The sequence below is a fragment of the Vipera berus genome, assembly GCF_964194415.1.
Source record: "Vipera berus genome assembly, chromosome: 2".
Taxonomy (NCBI): domain Eukaryota; kingdom Metazoa; phylum Chordata; class Lepidosauria; order Squamata; family Viperidae; genus Vipera; species Vipera berus.
Window position 1 is genome coordinate 73,936,637 of NC_138203.1, and position 20,995 is coordinate 73,957,631.

The window sequence follows — 20,995 nt, forward strand, 5'->3', positions numbered from 1 at the left end:
CTCCGGCCACTTTCTGGATCAGAACAGAACATGCAAAATGAGAGAAATTGGTTCTGTTGAGAGATACCATTCTTGTAGCATGGGCATTTAATCTTGTCTACATGTATTTTTATTTCCCTATACAGACACAATTGTTCCGTTCCACATTAAATACATTATGAGATAATGGTTGTAAAAACATCAGTCTGGTGCACTTGCCCCAGATTTATCAGAAGCTTTACTCATAAGATCTGAAATCCTTTTATCTGTTATATCTGTTATCTTCAGTTTATCAATAAAAGGGGTTTTAAATTCAGGTACCATCAGAAACTGAGTAATCTGCTCTTGACAGCAAAACATATTTGCAAGATCCAACCTATAGTCTTGTGTTTGTCTTTCTGATACTGAGTAGAAAGCCTTTGTCCAGCAAGCTTGAATTGATTGGGAGCTGCTGCCCACCAGTTTTCTCGGTAAGTAAAGGCCTTTCACATTCTTCTGTGAACTGTTTCATTTTTAATTGAATTGTTGCATTCAGTGTGCAGATCATATGTTCTATGTGTCACCTCTCTGAAATATATGAACAAAATCAATCCTTGTTTGTATGAACAAGCTAATTATCACATAGCTTTTTCTTTTTTCAAAATGAAAACAGCCTTCTGGGCAGAATCAAATTAGCATTCTCTAAACAAGAGTGTGCAGTATAATGCTTTTTCAAAAGCACAGAAGCCGTCTTTATGAGGAGTCTGCACAAGATCTAACGAGCACTTCAGAAAGCACCGGGCAGAGATGATGGGCGGAGATCTTTCTGTGGAAGCTGTGTCTCTCATTTCTCCTAAGATTCAAGGCAAAATTACCATGAACCATTCTCAAGCAACTGGAAATGAAGAGGAGCAAAAGCCTGAAGTAGCTCTACCACCTCTACTCAAGCTTGCTAGCCGGCCGCTTAATCTCCTTTGTGTTGGGCAGGGCTGCCGCTCCAGGCAGCGGCATTGGCCTAACGGACCTGTGCAAGCTACTGGCGGCGTCGGTGTGCGTGCCCACAGAGAGGGCTCTGAGTGCCGCCTCTGGCACACATGCCATAGGTTCACTACCACTGCCTTATACCATTCCCACTCCTGACCACAGCACCAACCACGACATTGATAAAGCCTGCTAGATCATAACCCTAATAAAAGGTTGTTGGTGAAAAGGAGGAAAACAATACTTTTAAACAGAAACATCTAAAGAGATTGCCTCAAAAGGTTGAGGATGAGAACATGGCATGATGATCCTTGTGCTCTAGTTACATCAAAACACTGTTCATGCTGCTCAAAAGTAACACTGTATTTTTGCATTTCATTTCAAAAACCTTATGGAAATAGATTGTACAGACTAGGCATTGCTCTATTTGTTTTTTTTTAGGTGGGACCTGAAGAAAGCAAGATGCCTAGGGGAGAGCATTACCTAGACGGCAACTTTGGTAGAGGGAAGGGGTATACTTCTCTTTCTGCAGAAGAGTAAGCATTTGGGAAGATTTTTTTTTAAAATCAGTTTGAAATATGTGCTTTTCATTTGGGGAAAGGGCAACAGAAGTGAGTGCTTTTCTTCTTTTTGACTCTCTGGGACTACATATGGTTCACTTGTGGAATTGCAGAGGCATTTAACAATGGCTACCCACCTTGTTGTGGGATTGAAAATATATAGCAAAGTTTATGCTAGATTGTACTATGAACTAACTAGGGGTAAGCCACTTACCCAGCATTTCAGCACCAGGAAATACAACTAACTGTTAACCACATTTGTGTAGGATTACAGGCTATTTTATAGTGGTTAGTTGGTTGTAGAGAGTAAGAAAGAAGAGCCTGATAGAGATATGTGAGCTCTGTTACCAAAGCTAACAGAGGGAAAAACATGTCTTAAGCCCACAACAGGCTGACAGCATTTGTAAGCCACTTTCCTAATTCACAAGAATATAAGAAAGGAGAGGGGCTACAGCACAATCAGATTTGCAAGATTCTCAATTAAGGTAGTTTCAGCCTTCCTGTAAGGTTGATTTCTTGATCTGGCCTACCAAGGCACTGGTACACATTTCCTGATTTTTTTTAATAGTTGATAAATAATTCTATTTAATAAAATAAATAGGTATGCATATAATTTATATACCATCTCATTGGCAATTAACAGCATGTACAACAAAAATACAATAACAGAATATACAATATTATAATAGATAATATAATACAGTACAATAAACTAATACAATAGTCTGATCAAGACCAGAACTCCCAGACACAGGCTGAGTTTCCCTCCACACCTTGTCACACACCTTTTCACACCTTCCTGTAGAGCAGACATGTTAAACTCATGACGTCACGTGATGTCGCACGACGTATTGGAGCTTTTTCTCCATTGACGGCAATGGGGTGGGCGCGGTTTCCTGATGACGCGTCCCGGCCCACAGGTTGGCAGTTTGACACCCCTGCTGTAGAGTTATAGACAGATTAATAGAGATATCACAGCTAGAGGAATTTCAGTCGGGGGTTGCTTCAGCTTCCAGTCTCTATCTTTGAAGGACAGAACATGGAATTAATCACAAATTAACACCCCCTAACTGTGATTGATACATTGGACCAGGAAATAATAAATCTATGACAGATGATGGTTTGTAATTAAGATTAAATTTGTAATTATTAACTACAATTTAACGCATGGTTGGTCTTTGAATGTTGCACTAGTCCTAACTACATAATACCTTAGCATGTTATATGAAACACTGACAAGAATTTCACATTTATAAAGATACTTGAGTTCCATGCATGGACCAATTGCAGTTCCATGAACCAATTGCAATAATCAAAAGTCCATCTTTATTCCTTTGCTCCTAACTGTCGACGAGTTTCTGCATATATTTTTTCATAGATAAATGAAATTTCTGTGAATTCCTTTGAATATTAATACATTCCTTATAAAACTATGCATTTATTAATAACAACTGTTATGCTATGTCCAATTAAATGATAAAGCTATCTTTTGTAAGGTATGAGGTCACTTTTTCCCTGCATGTACCTTTGAAACATAGAGTAGTTATTCAGATCCTTAGCAGGAATTAGATCTATTTGTCTTTTTCACAGGGCTGCAGGTATTGCAATTCTAATAGTTCTTCTTGCAGTTTTACTGATTCTTGGCTGTTGGTGTTGTAAAAGGCACAGTGGTTACACAAGGCTTTTGGTAAGGATAAACTGCCTTCTTATTGCATTATTCATTAGACCCACCTGTTTGAACACTTTTTACTTTCTACAAAATACGCTAGACTCAAGTCTGCTTAGAATCCATACCGTCTGATGTTTCTATTTTTCCTTGATACATAAAAATATTCTGTAAGCGGATCATTGCCAAAGGAATTACACTCTGGAGCTGTTTAAGAAACTTTTTGTAATTACATTCATACAATGCGCTTAACTGGGTCAGTCACAATCTTGTTTGCTACATTTGGACAAGATGGGTAGCTCAGTTAGCATGAAACTTGATTGATTTTTGTGGAGAGCATGTTTAAAGTTACACACGCACATGGTGAATGGTCCATTTGTGTTATATTTGTGTGTGTGTGTGTGTGTGTGTGTGTGTGTGTGTGTGTGTGTGTGGAGCATGCTCCTCTAGTCAACCTGATGGAATTGATAGGAACTGTGGGAATAAGGCAGTCTCTTAAATCTGCTGGCCCCATCCCACATAGGAATTTGTGAATGATAACCAGTACTTTGAACTGCACCTGGAAGCAAATTGGAAGCCAGTGTCTGGAATGGTATAACAAATTAGATTCAGTCACAAATCAAATCTGATTTAATTAAGAATATATTGAAATGACAATTACTTCAATATACTCAATACTTTCTTGCTGCTGTAATATGAAAAATTATAGTTTGCTGGTAAATTTGAATGGCTCTCTGAGAGCTTCACCCAAATTTTAAAGAGAATTGAACCACAGGCCTTCAGGTTGGAAACATTTGATCCACAGCCATGATGCTGAGCCTGAGCATAAATGCAGCTATGAGTTGAGTTACTCAATAGCCATGGAAAAGTTAACCATTTTGCATTAACATAATCAGGAATGTATTATCCCTTCTTGCTGAAAAGCGTTTCTAAAAAATTAGTAAATTTAAAGCCCATCTTTCTTCTTACACATGAAAGTCCCAAGAATTCATCAGCCACAATTTAAAGTCATTTTAGGAGTTATAGTCTGACAACATTTGACTAGAAAAAGGAGAATCTGCTTTTGTATGTGGCACAAGGACTCTTTATGTTAATGTAGAATAAACAGTAGAAGAGAAATTGAATGGATGTTCCAACTGGGATTGTAGACAATCTTATATTTGCCTCACATGCAAAACCAGACTTAGCCTAAACCAGTGGTGGCGAACCTATGGCACACGTGCCAGAGGGAGGCACTCAGAGCCATCTCTGTGGGCACGCGCCCCTTGCTCTTTGGCTAAGTTTTTGCAGGGAAAAGCCATTTCTCAAGCCCCTTCCTGGCAAAAATGGAGCCAAAGTGTGCCTCGCTCTTATTGAGAGCAATCCTGTGGGGAAAAAAGGATGCCAAAGGACAGCACAGTTAGTTCTGAAAATGAAATCCTTAAAAGTGTGGAATTCTCTGCCAAATAATTTTAAGTCAAATTAAGCACTTGGGATTGCTTTCTTTACTTTATTTGGATCATCTTATGCTTGTGACCAGCTGTTTTCAGTTTTTTAATTATAGGAAATCTGACACCTGAAATAGATAACAGATGACCTGAGTGCTGCACGCGTTGCTCTCAAACTTACAAAATATGAGACAAGGTTAGACAAATTATCAGCATGCATACAACAGCAAAAAATCACATTAATTGTTCAAAAGCATGCCAAATGCAAACTTTTACCTTTCAGTAAAAAGTTCTTTATATCACTAAAAACTTTGTTATTGTGTTTTTCTTTCAGGACAAAAGATGTTAATGTAGGAGTTGGTTTTTTTTCTAAACTAAAACTTCAGTACTCAGGTTAAGTTGCCGTGTTGGCACTTTGCAATAAATAAGTGGGTTTTGGGTTGCAGATTGGGCATTTGGTCTCTAAAAGGTTTGCCATCACTGGCCTAAACTGTTCTCCTTATGTTACAATATGTTTTCCTCCATGCATTTCAACAACCCTTTTGTCTCTCCTTTTCTATTTGTTTTCTTAATACCCTGCCTTTTGGTTTATTTGTCTTTGTGCCAAAGAGTAAGAATTTTGGATTGGCCCCTCTGTCCAACTCAGCAGGCGGAAGCTCCTTCCGTGACTCCAAATTGCCTTTGCGCGACTACCCCAGCAGCTATACTCATGTGGTAAGACGATTGCTTATCACTGCTTTTGATAAATGCTTCAGGAGGATACACGTTAGATAGTCAGTTTGAAAAGAGAGTTAGGAGAGATACATGTCCTAAAATGAGAAGTTTGGGCTGGATATAGATTGGTAATAATAATAATAATAATAATAATAATAATAATAATAATAATAATAATAATAATAATAATAATAATAATAATAATAATAATAAAATTAAAATTCTGTCTGCATCCATTGCTCCTAGCAGGCAATACACATATATACCATGTTTCCCTGAAAATAAGACCTATCCCAAAAATAAGCCCTAGCCTGATTTTTACGTTTGTGCCTAATATAAGTCCTACCCCCAAAATAAGCCCTAATGAAGAGCCCACCCAGTCTGGCCCACCATCTGGTTGCTTGCTGCTGCAAAAGGGCAGAAGAGTGTGTGTCGCACCGGTGCCACTGCTACGAGTGAGGCCAGGCAAGTAGGAGGGATGGAGCAGATCCACACACACCACCTGTACACCTCAGGGCCCCTGCAGCCAGGGCCCCCTCGCTACCTGCCTCATCTCACCTTGTGGTGGGACAGAGTGGGCAGGTAGCCATGCGGGCTCCTGCCCTGCCTCACCTTGTAGCAGTGGCATCGGCTCCCCTCTGCGCCACTTTGAAGTTTCCTCCAGGCTGCCCTGAGCAGACCCATCATCAGGAGAGCCCCAGAGAAGAAGGGGCTCCACGGACACCTCTGGCTCCCCAATGAGGCACCCTGATTCCTGCAACCTGCATCTCCTATGCCCCGGGGCCAGGCCGGCACTCACTTTCCTGTGAAGTTCTCAAGGGTCTCCTCTATGCACCCTCTCCATGGCACCAGCAGCAGCAACGGTGGCATCCCCTTTCCTCCACCCCCTGCTTTGCAGACTGCCCCCCTCCCAAGCACCATCCATTCCTAGTACGGGCACTGAGGCGGGTCCTACCCAGCAGGCAAGCTAATGAGCCCCAGCCTTCTCACAACCGCCCCAGTGCATTGTCTGGCTGGGCAGCGGGCAAAGGTGGAGCTTGGGAGGCAGTGGCAGGGGGCAGTCCAGCAGCAGCAACAGCAACACCAGAATCTCCCCAAGACAGCCCCACCAGCACCAGCTGCACACTATTTAACCCTAAGTGCCCAGACTGGAGCCTTGACAGGCTTAAAGGTGATGGGCACTGCCTCCCACTTGCAGCTCCAAGGGGGAAGCGGTGGTGATGGTGGCAGAGCCGCTCCGGTCATTGCCTGCCCTGCCCGGTTGCGGCTGCGATGACCTCTGTTCCCAAGTACCCCATTTGCAAGCATTCGAAGCTTCCAGTCTCCATCAGTTCTCCGTTTGAGCGAAAAGTGTTTGGGTGCCTCTGGGGCATTGGGAAATGTAGCGATTGTTTGGGGAAGCAGGACCCCCCATGGAGGGTTTTCTTTTCAGAATATTCACACACGGTCGTCTTCTATATTCACAGTGGTTTCAGGACAAGAGAAAGAGAAGGGCGGGATGGGAAAAAGAAACAGATTTATCTAAGTAGCCAAAACTAAAAAGTAGTTAGTAAGTCAGACATCCTTGTATTGTCAGTCAAAATGTATAGGGTTTGTTTAATCTACAAGAAATTGTGTTAAATCTTTGAATTCTAATTCAGCTATCTACTGTTCTAATTCAGCTATGTAGTTACTAAATTCATTTTTGAAATTCCTTTTCTTAAGCTGCCACCTTGAGGTCAGTGACAAGATAGTTTGGGCCCTTGAAATATTCTATTGATTTCTGGGCTTCTGTCTTTTTGTTGTCAATTGCATCCAATTAATTTATTATTTTCTCTAGTTTATCCAGTTTGTCCAATGGAAAGCTTAGTAGCTTAGGCCCTCTAAATGATAAGAGATAGATTTGGACAGGGTCTCTATGATTGTACCATAGTGGCATTCTGTTGCTTGGTAGTTGGTTTAAGTTTATTTTACGCAAGCAGAAGTCTACTATCCAAGGCCCATGAAAAGGAAAATCATTGTCCCAGAATGGACTGTTAGCTCTACTGACGATAAATATGGTTTTATGTGGGACTTGTGGCAACTAGTGACTTCTACTGTTGGTTTATTCTGTAGAACAGCAGTCCGCGACCTTTCTGGCTTGGCAGCCTGGTGGGGGGGAGGGGATGGTTCTATATGAGTGGCAGGTGTGCTTGCTCATGCGTGGAGCTCCATTTGTTCAAGTGGCAGGTGCACCCGCCTACCACTCACACAAATGGAACTCCATGCGTGAGCATGAGCACCCGGCGCTTGTGCAAGTGGAGCTGCGTGTGCATGAACATGCTTGCATGGCCCAGTTTCAAACAGGCCACAGCCTGATAACGGGCCGTTGCCTGGGGGTTGGGGACTCCTTATGTAGAAGATTATTCCTGGGAATCATAGGGGTTTTATTTAAAGTTTGACTATTGAACAATGAAATATTTAACTTAAATAACAGAGAAGCATAATTTTATATTAGAAACCAACCAACGGTAGATACACACACACACACACACACACACACACACACACACTTCCAGCTACCATCCAGAACACAAACTATTTCGTACAATGAATGCTTACAACAATTGATGAATACGAATCATGAAATATATGCAATAATATATTACTTGCATAACTCCTTGACATATTGACTACTAAAAGGTAGCTCAGTTGTGCCTCTGGAAATTGATAATGGTGGAGGATTATTATTTGGAAACATTTTTATATTAGCATTGGGAATTTTGAAGCTTTATTTTTCTTTGCATATTATTAACTTGTCCCTTACTCAACTTTCATTGACACAGGTGCCAGATGCTCCACCAGCCTATGACAAGAGCTCCAGCAGCCTGTTGCCACCACCATATGCACCATAGGAGGAATTAATCAAGTGCTTGCTTACTTTAAGTAATTTCTAGAAGCATCTGGGAGGGAAAATGCAAGCTAATATGAATATTTTCGGAAATACTTGCTTAAGAAAATCTGTCCTCTTTTGCATGAAATGGCTAAGATGTTGAAGCTATAGCCTATGTATCTTCATTTTATGTATCTTCATTCAATATAAGATTAACAGTAACATATAATTTCATTTTTATACATGTAATAAAGTTTACAAAAACCAGTCTTCTTGAAATCCATTGTTGTTGTTGTTAGTTGCGAAGTCGTGTCCGACCCATCGCGACCCTATGGACAATGTTCCTCCAGGCCTTCCTGTCCTCTACCATCTTCTGGAGTCCATCTAGGCTCACACCTACTGCTTCAGTGACTCCATCCAGCCACCTCATTCTCTGTCATCCCCTTCTTCTATTGCCCTCAATCTTTCCCAGCATTAGGCTCTTCTCCAGTGAGTCCTTCCTTCTCATTAGGTGGCCAAAGTATTTGAGTTTTAGCTTCAGGATCTGGCCTTCTAAAGAGCAGTCAGGGTTGATCTCCTCTAGGACTGACCGGTTTGATCGCCTTGCAGTCCAAGGGACTCGCAGGAGTCTTCTCCAGCACCAGAGTTCAAAGGCTTCAATTCTTTGGCGCTCAGCCTTTCTTATGGTCCAGCTTTCACTGCCATACATTGCAACTGGGAAGACCATAGCCTTGACTATACACACTTTTGTTGACAGGGTGATGTCTCTGCTTTTTAGTGTGCTGTCTAGATTTGCCATGGCTTTCCTCCCAAGGAGCAAGCGTCTTTTAATTTCTTGGCTACAGTCCCCATCTGCAGTGATCTTGGAGCCCAGGAAAATAAAATCTGTCACTACCTCCATTTCTTCCCCATCTATTTGCCAGGAATTGAGAGGGCCAGATGCCATGATCTTGGTTTTCTTAATGTTTAGTTTCAACCCAAGTTTTGCACTCTCCTTCTTCACTCGCAACAAGAGGCTCTTTAGTTCTTCTTCACTTTCTGCCATTAGAGTGGTATCATCTGCATATCTTAGGTTGTTGATGTTTCTTCCGGCAATCTTAATTCCAACTTTTGATTCATCTAGCCCTGCCTTTCTCATGATGTGCTCTGCATATAAGTTAAATAGGCAAGGCGACAGTATACAGCCTTGCCGGACTCCTTTCCCAATTTTGAACCAATCAGTGGTTCCGTGTCCAGTTCTCACTGTTGCTTCTTGGCCCGAATATAGATTTCTCAAGAGACAAATAAGATGGTCTGGTATGCCCATCTTTTTAAGGACTTGCCAGAGTTTGTTATGATCCACACAATCAAAGGCTTTAACATAGTCAATGAAGCAGAAGTAGATGTTTTTCTGGAACTCTCTAGCTTTCTCCATGATCCAGCGTATGTTAGCAATTTGATCTCTAGTTCCTCTGCCTCTTCGAAATCCTGCCTGTACTTCTGGTAGTTCTCGATCCACATACTGCTGGAGTCTAGCTTGTAGGATTTTAAGCATGACTTTACTAGCATGAGAAATGAGTGCAATGGTGCGATAGTTTGAACATTCTTTGGCACTGCCTTTCTTTGGAATTGGAATGTAAACTGATCTTTTCCAATCCTGTGGCCACTGTTCAGTTTTCCAAATTTGCTGGCAAATTGAGTGTAGCACTTTTACTGCATCGTCTTTTAAGATTTTGAATAGCTCAGCTGGAATACTGTCACCTCCACTAGCTTTGTTGTTGCTCAGCTTTTCTAAGGCCCACTTCACTTCACATTCTAGGATGTCTGGCTCGAGGTCAGTGACCACCTCATTGTGATTATCAGGGACGTTAAGCTCATTCTTGTATAGTTCTTCTGTGTAATTTTGCCACCTCTTCTTAATCTCTTCTGCCTCTGTTAGGTCCCTGCCATTTTGGTCCTTTATCATGCCCATTTTTGCATGAAACGTTCCTTTCATCTCTCCAATTTTCTTGAAAAGATCTCTGGTCCTCCCTATTCTATTGTTTTCTTCTATTTCTTTGCATTGTTCATTTAAGAAGGCATTCTTATCTCTTCTAGCTATTCTTTGGAATTCTGCATTTAATTGGGCGTATCTTTCTTTTTCTCCCTTGCCTTTCGCTTCCCTCCTTTCCTCAGCTATTTGCAAAGCTTCCTCAGACAGCCATTTTGCTTTCTTGCATTTCTTTTTCTTTGGGATGGTTTTGGTTGCTACCTGTTGTACAATGTTGCGAACCTCTGTCCATAGTTCTTCAGGCATTCTATCAGATCTAATTCCTTAAATCTATTTGTCACCTCTACTGTATATTCAACAGGGATATGATTTAATTCATACCTGACTGGCCTAGCGCTTTTCCCTAGTTTCTTTAATTTAAGCCTAACCTTTGCAACAAGAAGCTCATGGTCTGAGCCACAGTCAGCTCCTGGTCTTGTTTTTACTGACTGTATAGAGCTTCTCCATCTTTGGCTGCAGAGCATATAGTCAATCTGATTTCTGTGTTGACTGTCTGGTGATGTCCATGTGTAAAGCCGTCTCTTGGGTTGTTGGAAAAGAGTGTTTGCTATGACCATCGTATTCTCTTGACAAAATTCTATCAGCCTGTGCCCTGCTTCATTTTGTACTCCAAGGCCAAACTTGCCTGTTATTCCCGTTATCTTTTGGCTTCCTACTTTAGCATTCCAATCCCCCATGATGATAAGGACATCATTTTTGGGTGTTAGTTCTATAAGGTGCTGTAGGGCTTCATAGAACCGGTCAATTTCATCCTCTTCAGCACTGGTGGTTGGGGCATAGACTTGGACTACTGTGATATTGAATGGTTTGCCTTGGATTCGAACTGAGATCATTCTGTCATTTTGAGGATTGTATCCCAGTATTGCTTTTCCTATTTTTTTATTGACTATGAAGGCTACTCCATTTCTTCTGAGGGATTCTTGCCCGCAGTAGTATACCTGATGGTCATCTGAATTAAATTTACCCATTCCTGTCCATTTTAGTTCGCTGATACCTAAGATGTCGATGTTCAGTCTTGTCATCTCTTGTTTGACCACGTCCAGCTTTCCTTGATTCATGGATCTTACATTCCAGGTTCCTATGGAGAAAAAATCTTTACAGCATCGGACTTTCCTTTCACCACCAGACATATCCACAGCTGAGCGTCCTTTCGGCTTTGGCCCAGTCGCTTCATTCTTTCTGGCGCTACTAGTACTAGTCCTCTGCTCTTCCCCAGTAGCATATTGGACGCCTTCCGACCTGAGGGGCTCATCTTCCAGCGTCATATCGTTTTGCCTTTTAGTACTGTCCATAGGGTTTTCATGGCAAAGATACTGGAGTGGTTTGCCATTTCCTTCTCCAGTGGATCACATTTTGTCAGAACTCTCTGCTATGACCTTTCCGTCTTGGGTGGCCCTGCACGGCATAGCTCATAGCTTCATTGAATTACGCAAGCCCCTTCGCCACGACAAGGCAGTAATCCATGAAGGGGTTGAAATCCATAGCAATGCTTAAAAAAAGGGAATCCTAAAGGTGCTTTTTCAAGAGGCAACCAGACTTTATTGTTTTTCTTTGAAGACAGAAAAAGCACCTTTGGGACAGTCATGACCTGGTTGACTGAGAATCTCCATAAACAACAAGGGAAGTTAGCTAACCTTGGCTGATCTAGAAAGTTCCTCAGGATTGTGGAGACCACTTGGAAAATCCAGAGTTATGAGCTAAACTGGGAAAATGAATAAAAATTTCCTTGGGAGAACACAATGAAAAATCACTTCTACCTTATGCCAAGAAAACTGCAAGAATTACCAGGAGTTAAATTCAATCTGAGGCAATTTTATATATTAGACATTATATTAAAGTGTTCAGTACAACTTTCTGTGTATTTAAAACTTGTCATCTGATAGTGCCTATATATACTCAATAGCTTTTAATTTTGCTAGTCTTTACCCCCCGTAGATAGGGCTCGCAACTTGGGAGTCCTCCTAGATGCACGGCTTACCTTAGAAGATCATGTAGTAGCCGTGACTAGGGGGGCTTTCGCACAGGTTCGCCTGGTGCGGCAGTTGCGGCCCTATCTAGACCGGGATGCCCTGTGTACGGTCACTCATGCGCTCGTGACCTCTCGTCTTGACTATTGCAATGCTCTCTACATGGGGCTTCCCTTGAAGACCACTCGGAGGCTCCAACTGGTACAGAATGCGGCCGCGAGAGTTGTCTTGGGAGTTTCCTGGTACTCCCATGTTACACCTTTGCTCCGCGAGCTGCATTGGTTACCAGTTGTCTTCCGGGTGAGGTTCAAGGTCTTAGTGATGGTTTTTAAGTCCTTACATGGCATGGGTCCGGAATACCTCGGGGACCACCTGCTGCCGGCGTCGACTCCCCTCCGCCCCGTGCGTTCCCACAGAGAGGGCCTCCTCAGGGTGCCTCCAGTCAGAGAGTGTCGGCTGGTGGCCCCCAGGGGGAGGGCCTTCTCTGTGGGCGCTCCGGCTTTGTGGAATCAGCTGCCGGTTGAGCTCCGGATGGCACCGGATCTCCGCTCCTTCCGGCGCGGGTTAAAGACCCATTTATTTGAACAAGCTGGCCTGGCCTGATGGGGAATTATTTAGGGTTTTAATATTTATATATATTTTTTATTGTTTTTACTGTGGGCAATAATTTAATTCTTTTTTAACTTTTGTATTTTTGTAGTTTTATGATATGCCCTGTTCACCGCCCTGAGTCCTTCGGGAGAAGGGCGGTATAAAAATTTATTTAATTAATTAAATAAATAAATAAATAAAAATAAGATCTGAAATTATAGTCTATCTTCATTCCCATTCAGTCTGGTATAAAATGGGCACAGAATCACTTTCAGGGTATGGAAGTAGTTCTTTAGGGTGCAAAAACTTTTAATGATCCTTACATTTTGTTCTCAGAATGTCTTCTTACTTACCTTTTTCCTTTGGGGCAATATTGCAAGAAAAAATAGCTAGGAGAAAACCTTTGGTTGAGGGTATTATGTAATTTACTATCAATAGTAACCCTATTCAGAATAATTCACAACAAAATATTGATATGTTCCTAAAAATGAAATGGAAAACAAATCAAATATTAATATGAAAGAATTAGTACAATTAATCAGGTATTAAGTCTCCTGAAACAATCATTTGCATTTTATTTGTTGAAAGGATTTTGGAGAAGCTGCTAAAAATATGCTCTTTATCTTCTAGATCAGGGGTCTTCAAACTTGGCATGCTGGCTGAGGAATTCTGGGAGTTGAAGTCCACAAGTCCTAAAAGGGCCAAGTTTGAAGACCCCTGTTTTAGACTGTTCAGGTTTTTCTGCAGTAAAAAGGTCTGCTATTATCGTTTTGTCTTTAAGCAATTAGATTCCCACTAACTCACACCCTTATGTGAGAAAGGTAGGTGAGGGGACCCTTTACGGGTCAGATGACAACATTGTTTTCCTTTGTCTCCATATTTCTCAGCACTTTCAGATCAATGAACTTTCTGTGCAGATGGTATTTTCTTGTTCTGTATTCCATGTTATTTTGCACTGGTGTCATATTGCTGTTGCATGACACATACGCCAGTTAGGGGCTTTTTAAAAAGCGGTATATAAATTTTAAAAATATCTTTATTAAATACGTATGATTTAATTTTGCATCTAAATCTGGCAATTTTAATTCATATTTATTTATTTATTTTATTTTATTTATTTGGATTTATATACCGCCCCTCTCCCAAGGGACTCGGGGCGGTGTACAGGGCAATTAAAACACTATGAACAACACATAATATACAAAAATTAAAATGAAATTAAACCAAATAGCCCTAAACAATAAAACACATTCTAAAATTTAAAATTTTTAAAATTTAAGATCTAAAATCCCAGTCCCTCAGTCCAGGCCGGCAAGTTCAAATAGCCAAGTCTTCAGGTCGCGGCGAAAAGAGCGAAGGTCGGGAGCCATCCGGAGCTCAACATTTAGACAGTTGTCATCTGTTATATATTTAGGGGTAACTGAACTGTTTGATGAAGACCTGTTTGATGAAAGATCTAACTGGTTATATTATAGGAGATTCATAACCTTTTCATTATTTTAAAATTACCATAGAGGATTTGAAATGGGAGCATAATACTCCACTGTATTAACTCTCTCCCTGTTGTGCTCTCTTAAGTAATCTAAAATGGGTCACTTTCAGCAAATGAGCAACAGGTTACAATGTCCTCTACAGCTAGCAAAAATTTTAGGCAACAAATCTGGAAAATTGCATTAGGAAATAAAGGATTAGTTATCATTTACTGGGCACCAGTTTATTTTTGAGAAAAAGACACCATAGATTTGTCTCATCTGACTCCTAGTTATTTGTAAAGAAACTGCAAAGAAACAGTCACAAAGAATGTTATTATCAATTCAGAATAAGTAACCACATCTGCCATACATGCCAAAGAAAAATAGTCTTAAATCTTTTTAGCGATATGATCATAGGATTACAATATATCATTCCCTCTTTTGGGAGGGGGCATTACTATTTAATTTTCAGAAAGACAGCCTGGGGCATAAGAGGCTATCTCTTTCATATACCAGGATTATTATTATTATTTTTAATCCCATTTATATCCCGCCCTTCTCTGAAGACTCAGGGCGGCTTACAATTTAAAGCACAAATCAATGTGCTTAGCAATAGCCTTCATTCTATGTATACGCCTGCTTATTAGGGCTTTCGCCCCCCCCCCAAGCGGCATTATTACAAAGTCAGCTTATTGCCCCCAACAATCTGGGTCCTCATTTTACCTACCTCGGAAGGATGGAAGGCTGAGTCAACCTTGAGCCTGGTGGGATGCGAACCTGCACTAATTGCAGGCAGCTGGTGTTACTTAAGGAGGCATTAGAAGTACCCCAGGAAACAAGTGGGGCAACTGGAACTCCCAAGATGCTATTCCAAATCAGGAGGTAAACCAGGGTGAAGCTTCAGAAGGCTTCTGGAAAGAAGGTTCAAGATCTGCTAAGCTTGTAAGCCGCCCTGAGTCTTCGGAGAAGGGCGGGATATAAATGGAATTAAATAAATAAATAAATAAATCTATATACCCTTCTACCTTATGGAATCAGCCAGATCTACTATATATATAAAATCACATATGAATCTGAGATATTATATTCTAAGGTTCACTTCATGTCCTCTCTGGTAGGAAAATCTTAAGTTCCTTGTTTGTAAAAAGTACACTTTTAAGATTTTTATATATTGTTATGGCATTATGAGATTACATAATCTTAAAGGCAAAATTAAATAATCTTAATGAGTGTTTGAAAAGCATGTACTATGATAGATCTGTGTTAACCACAGTGCCCCCATTTCTGATCGAAGAGGAAACCCTAATTTTGAAATCTGAAAGTATATTTCAGATTAAGAGTGCTTTATGGCCACCATCCACAGGTGTTTAGCCATGAGTAGATCCAGTGATTCCATCCAAGAGGTACAGCCACTAACCACCAGTATGAAGCTTGTTTTCAGAATATGCAATCCACAAACCATGTGTTCCTCTCTGATTTGTTCCAGATATAAATACTTAGTATGTTGAATTTGTAATGATATAATAGAAAACAGAGCAGAATGTGGCTTGAAGTGGCAAAAGCTATTCATTGTGTTTGAAGAAAAGTGGTTGGTAGCTACTGCATATTAATACTATGAGAACTGTAACGAAACGTACATCCACAAAAGGGGGAGGCGGGGCAGGGGAAAAAAACTGTGATGCAAACTGTGCCCCTTAACTACTTGTTTGTGAAATCCTAATGAAAGTATGAATAGTGTGGAACTCACTATGGTGAGGAACAGATGACTAATATTTTCAATTTTGGCAATTCAAAGAAAGTCAACTTGTCTACCGGTAATGATTGCATTATTGTACATCATAGTGTATTAGCTATTTAGGTTCCTTTGCCATTTTAATCAAGACAAACAGAAATGTTTACCTTTTAATAACCCATTTGAAATTGAACAAATGTTCATGTCCTATCTATGGCTACTATATTGTAACACTTTAGGAAGTCTATAAAAGATACACAGAAGAGCTGTAAAAGTTGAAGAATAAGAATCATAATTGTGAGCCATTTACTAAAGGGTAAATGCCATGTGATACTGGACCATGTCAAAATATGTGTGCTTACGAGGCAATATTTTGAAACCTCCACTGATTTCTTAATACAAGTACATAGATATCTTACTGGCAAATATCCTTTTTCCACGGAGTATTATGAAGCAGAAATACAGCAACTTTGTTTATTACATACAGATCCTTCTGCATTATTGCTAAACAGTACACTTATCCAAAATTACTAAAATACTTAAAAAACTATACATTATGTAAACAAAACATAAATAAGACAGAGTAATTCTTTTTACACATGGTTTAGTCCATACTGTTAAGGAATTGGGATTATGTACAATTTTACACCATAGATTGCATTTTTGCAACACATCAATATAGAACATGGGAACATTTGAAAACAAAATAGAAAATTTCTAAATTATAAGAACAGATCCCAGTAAATGTGCTAACCAAGAACCAAACATCGCTTTCTATATCTTTAAACAGTTTTTTTCCCCCCCCACTTTAGTAAAAGCCTTCAAAAGCTTTGCTCTAAAAGATATTTCAAGAAGTGCTTTTTTGAAAAAAGAAAAACTGAAATGATCCTCAATCTAACATGAAATAAAAAAAAATCAATGATGGCTTTGTGCACACAAATCCTTGAGATGTGACGGGTGCTTTAACATGTTAACAGGTAACATTTTGTTGTTAACAGCAAATTGTGTAGCTGCTATCTATGTCGTCCTGGATCCCTTTCACTCATAAATTCTCAATGATATGCAAAAATATTTTTTTGCTTCATTGTTCTGTCTGCTCAAAACATGCCATTACATGCCTTGGGTTCACGGACATAAATCAGATGTTTCAAACAGTGTACTTTAAAAAACAATTATAAATTAATTTTATACACATACACGCACACATACAAATGCCCCAAAATTTCAACGGCTCATTTACTTGAAATTCAAGATGCAGCTGTGTCTGGGACACCTATGCTGGAGTTCAGAAAATTGGGGAAGACAACAGCAGAATTCCTAGTTGTAGAAATAAGGTCAGCAGAGAAGGATGAAGACAGAGATGAAGTTTCTGATGTTGGAGTCTTTATAGCATTCAAAATGGCTCCTTCAGGGCTGACCATCAGTTTTTTAATAGATGTATCTAGGTGCAATACAGACTTACTGTTTTGTAGCTGTGAGGTTCTAATGTGGGTTGCAGGAACTAAAGTTGTTTTAGTTTGAGTAGCAGATGAGGTGACCCCTACCAAAGATGTAGACAGCGTTGTTGCAAAAGATGGAGTGCCTGACTTTGAAGTATTGGCAATTATTTGTGGCGTAGCATGAACAATAGGCACAGGATTTGTAATCCCAAGAGAGTTCACAATTTTGGTAGAGCTTTTTAAAGGCAGTTTTGATGGCTGCCAGCTTAAGGAATTGCCCATCACTTGTGTAGTCTTCTGGGGAGTGGGAGCAGCAAAGGATACGCCTTGAAATCCATAGCCATTACTAACAGTTAAGAGAGGACCAAGTTTTGGATTTGCAGAAATGAGAAGAACGTGACTACCAGCTCCAAGGCCCTGAGATGGAACAATAAAACGGGTACCACTGATCATTATTTGGGTTCCAGGTGCCAAAGGTGTACAGGTGTTAATTATGATTTTCTGCTGAATATTGGATTCATTTAATTGGCTGCCTACATTATTAACTACTGATGGTGAGGCTGGAACAGTCTGAACTGTAGAGGTACCAGGAGCACAGGAGAAAGCTGTCTTTACATTAAGTGGCACTGATGGGCAAGGCAGAGGAACTAAATTAGAAAAATTAATCACTTTACTTGCATTGGGGGATGCTTTTTGAAGTTTCTGACTACTTCCATTTGTTGGCACTCCGGCTGAAATTCCTGCAGGCTGAAACTGAGCTAGTGTGGACTGTTGACTTTTTGAATGGGGCACACATTGTGAAGCAGGTGGAATTGCTGGCAATGGAGGGACTGTTTGCAACATTTTAGGGACACCATTCACTGGTCCAGGCAAGGAAACTGTTACTGGCAGCTGAAAAGGAGATGATAAACTTGAATGAGAAATTGTTGGTTGAGCAGTAGAAATCAGTACAGATGAAGCTAGGTGTCCTGTTTTCACAGTCGATATAGCCACAGTACTTCCAACATTAGAGGAGGACAGACGTGTAGTCAAAACTGGTATTATTTTTGCTGGGGGTTCCATTCCATCTGCCAAAATACTAGACCGTGTTTCAGTAGTAGCTCCACTCAGTGCCACAGAAGTAGTATCTAAACATGGGCTGCTGGTTATTGTAGTGGTATTTACTGCTTTTGCTGCAATGCTTTGACATGCCAAACTCGAACATACAGGAACTAAACTACTACTGGTTGACAATGGGAAAATTATATTATGATTATTTTTGTCTTCCAAATCTTTTGATGCTGTAGACTGCATAATGTTAACTGTTGAAACATTCTGAGCATTACCTGTACTATTTATAAAGGCCTGACCAATGTTAAGACCTATTTTAACATCTTTTACTTGAGAAACAGTTGGTGATGTGTTTACTTTTAATGATGATCCCACAGTAGATGGAAGAAGGACAAGCTGAGGTTGCTCTGTGCTTTTCACATATGTCTTACCAATGGAAGGAGGGAAAGTCTGTTTAAGTGGTTCTGTTGTTACACTTGCATTTGACTGAATACCGGCAAGTGGAGTATTAATGAAAACCAGTTTCTGTGCACTAACACCAGTGGATGTTGGAGTAGGAATTAAGTTGACTCCTGTAGCTCCACACACAGGAAGAAGCGAAGGATTTGTGACTAACATAAGTTTTTGAACTTGAGTACTACCCAGACTTCTGCTGGTAATGGAAGTGACTTCAGGCTGTGCAACAGAATATTTTGCATTATTTACATTGACTTGTTGATTAATAAAAGAAGCCTGGGTAGTGCATGTGGAACTCTGCCCAACATTTTCTGTAGATAAGCTCACTGCATTACCAGAACTGTTTGGTGGAGCTGTCATGACAATGTTTGACAATATGGAAGATAAGAATGGAGAGGAGGATCCATGTAGAGTTTTTGATATTCCTTGATTCACCACACTATTACGAGAGTGCCCAAATGTAACTGTTGTGTTTTTCCCCTTTTTTGGATTTGCACAAGAAGAAATAATTGGAATAGAAGAAGTTGCTGGAGACATTTGAGCAAGCGTTGGCAAGCTAGGTATCGCTTTTGTCACAGCTGAAACAGTAGACGTTGACAACTGTGTGGATTTGGGCATTAAAAATGCTTGAAGCTGAGGTGCATATGTAAAAACAGATGGAGAGAAGTTACTAGCAGAAATTGGCTCTGAATTTGTTTGCACTTTCACGATTCCTGTATTCCCACCACGTGTCCTAACAAGGATAGACTGTGAATCTCTTATGCAGATTGTTTTTAGCTCTTGTTTTGTTTCACTAATGTCAGCAGTATTTTGTGGGAAGGAACTGATGTAAGAAGTCACACTCTGTGATACTGTTGTCAAAGTCTGAATGGTTGAAGAAACAATAGGTGAAGCAACAGGGCAGGAGGCAGCCGAAACAACAGTCTTGGTAATTTTTACAGTCTCACTTTGGTTCATTTTCACTACTGATGGTAATGTGTTACTAGTGGAGGTGACAGAGGGCAGCAGCGAAAGTCTATTCACTGAATCAGCCCCTTGTGGCAACTGGGTAATATTTTTTTTAACATTTGTAATAGGCAGAAGTGTAGTAGCAACATTTATTGAAGATGTTGGAATAGGAGGGACTAAAGTAGTGTTGGTATCTGTTGACAGTGGAAGAGAAATGCAGTGTTGTTCAATCGTATTTTGCTGTAGGGGTTGGTTTTCTTTTGCTCCACTTTTATTTTCTCTGTGCTGGATAAGAAAACTTTTAGGCAAAATAAGGACTTGCTGCATGATTTTCTCTCCTGTGTTTTTTTCTCTTGACTTACCATCAACTAAAGGCTGCATCTGAATCTTCACTGAATTATTGTGCAGGTCTACTGGCATGCAATGGCCAGCTGGCATTTTGTATAACACTTGCAAAGAATTCTTTGAACTGGTCTGGCAGGGCAATTCTGGTTTAATTGGAGAAGAACTCATTGTTGATATAACCAGTTTTTCAGAGGTAAAAGTGCTTCTACCTACTGTAGATAGCAACTGACTTGTTAAGGCCACTTTGTTCCCAATATTCTTAGCAAGCAAGGCCTGGATAGGTTTGGTCCCTTTTATTAAATGTCGTGCATATGCTGTAGAGTCTGTCATGTCCAATGATTCTGAAGCTGAAGATTCTATCTGCTTATTCAAGCAACTCTCAGTTGACAGATCATTTTCAATACTATGGATGGTAGCATCATTTGTGCTTAATTTTAGCTTTTTCCTTGGTAAAAATTCATTTGTGCTGTCATCTAGGTAATAGTTTTGCTTGGATTGGCGTTTAACAGATTTAGGCACTATCTTCTGCATTTCTTTACAAGTCAAATCTTTTTTAAATGGTCTGGATTTTCCTGAACCAAGGTCCATTTCTGGTGATTTCATGTCCTCTAGGAGAAAAAGAAGAACCAAAAAGGGAAGCATTTTTAGAAAAGCAAACAATCCTTCTTAACTGATCAGATTACACTAACACTGTTGTTCCAATCAACAAAAGAAGTTTTGGCAGTACAATTTATAATGTGCTCAAAAATTTAATTATTTTAGTTTTGTAAATCTTCATTTATTTTATACTCAGTTTAATATTTAAGCAT

General features: G+C 40.1%; 2 protein-coding genes and 1 long non-coding RNA gene across 4 annotated transcripts in view; 1 reads left to right on the plus strand and 2 right to left on the minus strand.

The window, feature by feature from the left end:
* Positions 1 to 315: 315 nt before the first annotated feature.
* On the minus strand, positions 316 to 3,134 carry LOC308664120. Its single transcript, XR_014025607.1, has 3 exons — positions 3,025 to 3,134; positions 2,285 to 2,440; positions 316 to 546 (listed from the first exon to the last, which is right to left on the minus strand). It is a non-coding gene; the product is annotated as an uncharacterized lncRNA (long non-coding RNA).
* MLANA (melan-A) lies at positions 1,402 to 8,179 on the plus strand (the record flags this gene model as incomplete). The annotated part of the gene is made up of 4 exons (XM_081321124.1): positions 1,402 to 1,475; positions 3,090 to 3,186; positions 5,202 to 5,306; positions 8,111 to 8,179. The coding sequence occupies 4 exons, from the start codon at positions 1,402 to 1,404 to the stop codon at positions 8,177 to 8,179; spliced, it is 345 nt and encodes a 114-aa protein (XP_081177250.1).
* An 8,038-nt stretch (positions 8,180 to 16,217) lies between these two features.
* The window catches only part of BRD10 (bromodomain containing 10), a 67,095-nt gene continuing 62,317 nt past the window's right edge, over positions 16,218 to 20,995 (minus strand). For both annotated transcript variants that reach the window (XM_081320849.1, XM_081320850.1), the window contains one exon: positions 16,218 to 20,794. In XM_081320849.1, the coding sequence (XP_081176975.1) occupies positions 17,196 to 20,794 (3,599 nt within the window). In that variant the 3' untranslated portion in view covers positions 16,218 to 17,195. The remainder of the gene's footprint in view (positions 20,795 to 20,995) is intronic.